Raw genomic sequence first — 6650 nt, forward strand, 5'->3', positions numbered from 1 at the left:
GGTGTCAGTTCAAGAGTTCCCAAAAAGCTCCGTTTTGAACCCGGAGTCGTTTTCATTGACGAAGGAGAAATCTTGAATTGCGATAAAGAAGAAAGGTTAAGGAGTGTGGAACAGATTACAGAAATAACTTCCAAGATAGGTTTTCCATATCATCAGTTATGTTTAGAAGATGCTTTTGACTGGGAAAAATTCACACAAGATGGTACAACTTGTTGCAGGAATTTGGAGAAACTGGAGACTGGTAAAGACAATGCAGAAAAACTGAAATGTCTTCTTGAGGCAACGTTATCCCTGACAGCTAAAGAAGATTTGGTAAAGACGCTGAGAACTAGGGTGTTGCTTGACACAGCCAGAAAAGAAGGTTATTCCAAAGTGATGCTAGGTGATAGTGCAACTCGCATATCAATCCGCTTGTTATCAGATATTTCTCAAGGGCGAGGTGGTGACTTGCCTTACGACACTGGTTTTAGTGATGAGCGCCATGGTGACATCATATTCATAAGACCCATGCGAGAGTTTATGATCAAGGAGATAGCATTGTATAACTATTTCAACAGAGTTGAAACTGTGTCAATTACAAAACTTGGATCAATGACCCATTCTCATGCTAGCATTGATCATTTAACAGAAGAGTTTGTGAGTAGTTTGCAGTTGGAATTTCCATTCACTGTTAGTACAATTTTCAGGACTGGTGACAAATTGTCAGGCAAAGAGTTTTCTGATGATCATCCAGTCTGTGCTTTTTGCGGAGTTCCTTCAATCCTTAGTAAGAGATTGCACAGTGTTGACCTTTATGACAGCACTAGACCCTCTTCATCTACCAGTGATTGTTGCAGTGATTGTAATGGCAGATGTTCAAGCTCGTCAGGTCAACAGCTAAGCAAAGAAGCGTTTATCCAAGCACTTTGTTTTGGTTGTCAACTGACATTTAAAGATACAAGGCTGAACCTTAGTCACCTGCCAGCTTATGTTGTGGAAGTAGCCAAGAAAACTCATCACAGAGCACAAATGAAAGAAAAGATTAAAGATTTCTTAATGGAAGACTGAATGACATTTTGATTGCTATTATTAATTTTCTCTTTCCAGTTTGCAAACATATCTTAGAATAGTACCTTGCAACTCCTCTCATACATTTGTTTGCTTTGCTTAGTGATGCTTTTGTTAATGATGCATTACATAAATTAAAACCACTAAAATAAATCTGACTTAAGTGCAACACATTCTGCATTGAAAATCTTGAGAGCATGGAAGTTATTTACATTGTAACTTATATGTTATACAAAATAAGGAAAGTGATAATGTCATTGGTGGTTCCTTTAAGTGGTACTATGATGAAAGAATCACTTCCTTTTTCATCCAGATTTTAAAAGTGTGTTTGCTTATAACCTGCCTGGCAAAACTTAGAGCTTTGATTTTCATTCAAAGGCTGTTTACTTTGATTGTAAGTTTTGGATTTCATTGTCCACCATTACTCACATTCAAAACAAACTGACTGGACTTCAGAGGATTGGATCTAGGGAAACGTGATGTCATTAACTCAATAGCTTAAAATTTCAGGGTGTAAACGCAGATTACCGGTATTATGTATGCAAAACACGAGTTTAAAAATCTGAAAGCCGAGACTCCTGTGCTGCATATTAATTCAGTCGCATACAAACCCAAGTGCATTCTTAAATTAGCGAGTCTTGAACGTCATTTTCTCCTCAATCCAGCTCTCTCAAGATTTTAAAGTTGGTAATGGCGGACCATTGAATAGGAAAATTACAGTTAAAATAAATAAGTGTACTTTTTAAATTAAGGCTTAAAACTTCGGTCACTTAATGTTTAGTTAACATAGTTTTGAAATCCAAAGGAAAAAAAGATTTGATTTTTTGATCATAGAACCACTTTAAATATCATTACAGTTGACTCTGGATAACTCAAACCTTCAAGGGAAATAATTTCCCTAGGGTACCTTTAACCTTCATAAAGAGTTGCTGCTTAACTCGTTACTCCCAATAACTCTAACTCAATAATTATTGAGAAAGGTTCCAGTTATTGGGAGCAATGAGTTAAGCAGCAGCCCTTTAATGAAGGTTAAATGTACCCTAAACCAACAAAACCTGAACTGGACTGACACGTTTTGTGTAGTGCAAAAAAACGACAAAGACTACAGGGCTGCTTCAAAGTAAATTATATGTTTTGGACTGCAGTAAACTGATTTGTCATACTGACAGACTTATCAAGGGTAAAAATATAGAGAGAATGACCTGAAGGGAAACGAAAATTGCTTGCAGTTAGCAAGAGGCTTAAGTCATTGGGTGTTTGAGTTACCGAGGGTAAAATTGCAGTAAATGGATGACAGGAATTCAGGGGAAATCGATTTTGGTTTGAGTTAGCATGAGGTTCGAGTTATCGGGAAGCGACTGTAATATGAATAAAAAATTAAAAATCAGGAATATTTCTGAAAATAATTAACAATTATTCGCCTCAGGCTCAGTGATTATCAGTGAATAATTTCACCGGGACAAAGTCAAGCCTGATGCGCGATTTTGTATAATCACCTGTGTATTTATACTAATGGAAAGTGACCTTTGAGAAAGACGTCAGATAGTATGTTAAAATGTAATCATGGCCTGGTACATTAGGGTCCAGCCCTTTTCTTTCCAAAATAAAACATTCCAGCTTTTTCGTTTTTTTTTTTTTTTTTTTGAGATGAGGTAATTTCCCACTTGAATTCCAAATGTTACCCTTGTTACTCCAGGGAACTCCTTGGGAAATGAATTGGTTTTATGAGGTCAGACCCTTACCTGTGATCAGGTCTTCTTTTCTTTTAATAGAGAGGGTTTTGCACCCGCTCTAAAGAAAATAATGGCTGATTGGAGGTTAGTCACACCCAGGCAAACTTGATTCGGAAGCAAAAATGTTGCCACAGCAACAGCAAATCAAATGGCATTTTGTCACACATGATGCCATTTACAGATGCCAAGTTGGAGTGCCACTCTAATATTGCTATGTATATACTTGTTATTATGACTTTGTCCTTTTTGGGATCCACTGATTGCATCAGCAGTTTCAAAACATGAATTTAAGATGATATTTCAAAAGAAAAAAATTCTCTTCTTTACATCAGGAGCCCATGAGCAACCAATGAGCTCCTGTTCACATTGAAAGGTCTTTTAAATAAGCATCAGATATTTTTTACTTCATACACAAGGTAGTATTGATAGGATTTTCATTGTAATTGTGGGACTGATTAAGATGATCTTCATGCTAGCTCACATATAGCACACAAACCATTTTTTTACAATTGGACAGCTGTTGTATTTTGTTTTTATTGTTATATAGTTTATAAATCCACAAATGGGTTTAGATATCACATGCAATACATGCGAATAGCCCAGCTAATCTAGGCGTGTAATGTGGGGACGCTGGATAACAACACTAAAAAACAAACCACATTACGTTAAAAGCGACAGACGATAGCAACTTCAGATAACAAAATTTAGGTTTGACACTGGATCATGATACACAATTACACCTTATTTCCCTTCACTGTGAATATCGCATCAATTAGTTCAATCACATGAAATCACATGAAGATAACTCTCCTGATCTTGAATCAGGGTTGGTACACTTTGCTGACCACCAGTCCATGGACTACCCAAACGGACTACCCTTAAAATACTATTTCGAATGAGTACTGTTGATCTATGTGTAAGCAGCATCTCAAATAGTGCTTACTTAATCCTCAACACCCATTTAAAACAGCACTGTTCAACAATATTTAAGTCTAAGCACCCATTTTTAAAAGGTTAGCTTACATGAAGCAATCAGCCATGACCCTAACCCTAACCTTTTTAAAATGGGTGCTTAGACTTAAATACTGTTGAACAATGCTGTTTAAAATGGGATGAGATGCTGCTTACACATGGATCAACAGTACTCATTCGCAATATGTTGTATCCTTTTTTTGGGTAGTCCATTTGGGTACTAGTCCATGGACTGGGGGTCAGCGAAATGTACCGACCTTGAAGGATTTTGAATATTGGGTTCTAGTTATCTGGTCTGGTTCTTAAAACTGCGTTTTGGAAGATTTTTGAGATTTTCTGGGATATTTTTCCAGATTTTTGATCCAATCCTTGAAAACGAGTGTCTAAGTTGGTTTGTTCTAGAATGATAATTAATAAAATAGTTACCAACTGTTCATCTGGTGTAATAGCTATGTATTTGATTTGTATGGGTCTTACAAATATGATGTCACCATAGCGTCATCACTGAAGCAAGTCACCACCTCTACTCATTATGTCCCGGTACAATCCATATCCCCATACATCAACTACCTACCTACTTTAATTTGAAAGCTGCTGACCAACAAATTTTAGTTGAATTAATCGCACTAAAACCGCGACGACCACGACTAAAAACAATATGACGAAGCTTGTTGAGTGGGTCACATTCGCTGGGCTCGCGTTCTCGCTTTGGATTACACTAATAGCAGATTTCCTTCCTGTGAAACTTCCTTGCAGAGCAAAAGAGGTTATATGGCCGGTAAGATTAGTAAAATTTTTGAGAAAGCTGTCACAGAAGCTCTCGATAGGCATTTTTGAAGAACGCAAATTTAACACAATCTTCTTTCTTACAGATGCCAGTTTATGCATTGATCGTCTTTGGGGTGAGTAAAGTTCAGTAATACGATGCATACTGTTATCTTCTCAACAGCTGGAAAAATTTCTTTGCAGCAGGCTCGCGTCTTAAAAAGTCACAATAAAGAATAGTTGTTACCGTCACGTCTGTCCAGCTATCATTTGAATGTTTTTTTTCCATTTGCAGTGTTACTCGTTAGCAACGGTAGGATACCGTGTGGCAACTTTTAATGACTGCTTTGAAGCTTCGGAATCGTTGAAACAGGTAAAAACTTACTTTCAGTTTTTGCTGTACACTCGAGCTCGATCAGCTGCTTGAATTTTTCACAGTATCGTGGTGTAACTATGCAACATTCAACACCGGTAGGACACCGAAGTGAATGGGAAAGAAACATGACCAACTGGTTTACTGCTTGTGACGTCTGTTTATAACAGTGCTATATCATAGAAACAAATATATTTTGTCTAATACTTGAGCAATTTTTGCAGGAGATAAAAGATGCAAGACAGGACTTGACAAGAAAAGGATTTAAATTTGACTAATCCTGCTCACTTCCAGAGATAATATAGAAGGGATTAATTGTTACACTTGTAATTCTCTAAGAGAATGGTGGCAAAGTCGATCACACAGTTCAACTAAAGAACAAGCTGATCCGTTGTAGACCTTATTCATAAATGGCGGTCACATTTATAAGCCTACCAAGCCTCATTTTAGAGAAAGAATTCTTTTCAATTCACTGTATGGTATCGAGGCTTGGTAGGCTAATTTGCACTTCGACAAAAGAATTATAAATTGGCCGCCATTTATGAATAAGGTCTATATGATCACAAAAACTTTGGCTGATACTTTTGATCACAAGGGAATAGGTTTTAAAGGAACAGGGGAATGGATTGCAGATTTAAACTGGAAAGGTGATTCCTTTCAGCAATTAACCATGTTAATCATCAGTACTGGTGTTGAAAAATGATGAAATGATTGTTCTGTCTGCATTGATCGAAAAGGAGCCTAAAATTTTTATGGCATCTTCAGTGTAGTTCAAATCCGTATCTATCCCCAATGCAATGTTGTACCGATGGTGCTACCAAGCCACATAATGCAAAGGTTTCTCCCAAATCCCTTTTTTTGGTCAACTTATCTCCCATACTGATGCAAATAAAGTCTGGAAGACAAAAGATTATTATTTACTTTATGTCTTGACAGTGAATTGTCAATATTCATTTTTTTGTAATTTTACCAAAAAGTGAACCATCCATTTTGGTTAATGTTCTTTTCTTGCTTTGTAACTAAATGAGACTATTTTGACCACAGATGTTTGTTCTTTAGTTATTATGCATGAAATGTACATCTTAACAAGTGTTACTGAAATCCAAAAAGAAAATTGGGGGTAACCACACATTTTTCACAGATAATAATTATTGATGAATAATATTTGTAAAAAGCTTTAAAATAGAAAGCAATGTATGGTGTTCTTTCTCAAATTGAAGCTTAATTATCTTGCGAAAATGCATGGTTAGGGACTGGTCAAAAAGTTTTTTTTTTGGGGGGGGGGTGGGGGTGGGTCATCAGTTTTTGAGCCCTTAGCAAGAGGTGGGTCGTTCGATTGTCAGCGACCCATTGGGGGTGGGTCATCCTATTTTAAACAGGAATATAGGCACATTGTTAAATAAATAACATTGTTGAAATAGCTAACAATAAATTTAAAGCATGGCAGCTTTAACGACATATAATTTTATCTTTGTTCGTAAAATACAACTGTTAAAATGAAATTAAAATCATAAAAAAAGAAATCTCTCTTTTGTCTCTTTTTGTTAACAAATACAAAAATTATATTGTAAAAAATGAATGTGCTTTTCACTACAGTGTTGTTCCTTCAGCAAGACTACAATTACAAAGTACTAAAACAATTCTTGGATTATCACCACAAACTCTTTTATATTATACATTTCTCATATGGTGTATCACAAAGTCCTTTTGGTTTTTTGCAAATCAAGTGTCACCAGCTCAGCACCAAGCAAGGACTCAGC

The 6650-nt window shown here is 36.3% G+C and overlaps 2 protein-coding genes across 2 annotated transcripts in view; both read left to right on the forward strand.

Moving 5' to 3' along the window:
* The window catches only part of LOC138056658 (cytoplasmic tRNA 2-thiolation protein 2-A-like), a 1570-nt gene extending 336 nt beyond the window's left edge, over positions 1–1234 (forward strand). The window contains exon 1 of the mRNA XM_068902519.1: positions 1–1234. This exon is cut by the window's left edge and continues 336 nt beyond it. Coding sequence (XP_068758620.1) covers positions 1–1047 — 1047 coding nt within the window. The 3' untranslated portion in view covers positions 1048–1234.
* Positions 1235–4362: 3128 nt separating this feature from the next.
* On the forward strand, positions 4363–5933 carry LOC138056662 (dolichol-phosphate mannosyltransferase subunit 3-like). The gene is made up of 4 exons (XM_068902523.1): positions 4363–4530; positions 4625–4654; positions 4813–4890; positions 5115–5933. Exons 1-4 carry the CDS (start codon positions 4411–4413, stop codon positions 5166–5168), a joined length of 282 nt encoding a protein of 93 aa, XP_068758624.1. The 5' UTR covers positions 4363–4410; the 3' UTR covers positions 5169–5933.
* The last annotated feature ends 717 nt before the right edge of the window (positions 5934–6650 follow it).

This window comes from Montipora capricornis, chromosome 7, assembly GCF_036669925.1.
Source record: "Montipora capricornis isolate CH-2021 chromosome 7, ASM3666992v2, whole genome shotgun sequence".
Lineage (NCBI taxonomy): Eukaryota > Metazoa > Cnidaria > Anthozoa > Scleractinia > Acroporidae > Montipora > Montipora capricornis.

Excerpts from the sequence above, each read along its gene's own strand:
- LOC138056662 (XM_068902523.1), top strand. The coding sequence starts at position 4,411 with ATGACGAAGCTTGTTGAGTGGGTCACATTCGCTGGGCTCGCGTTCTCG. Across the intron at positions 4,655-4,812 it reads ATGCATTGATCGTCTTTGGG|TGTTACTCGTTAGCAACGGT; the intron begins GTGAGTAAAGTT and ends TTCCATTTGCAG. Across the intron at positions 4,891-5,114 it reads CTTCGGAATCGTTGAAACAG|GAGATAAAAGATGCAAGACA; the intron begins GTAAAAACTTAC and ends CAATTTTTGCAG.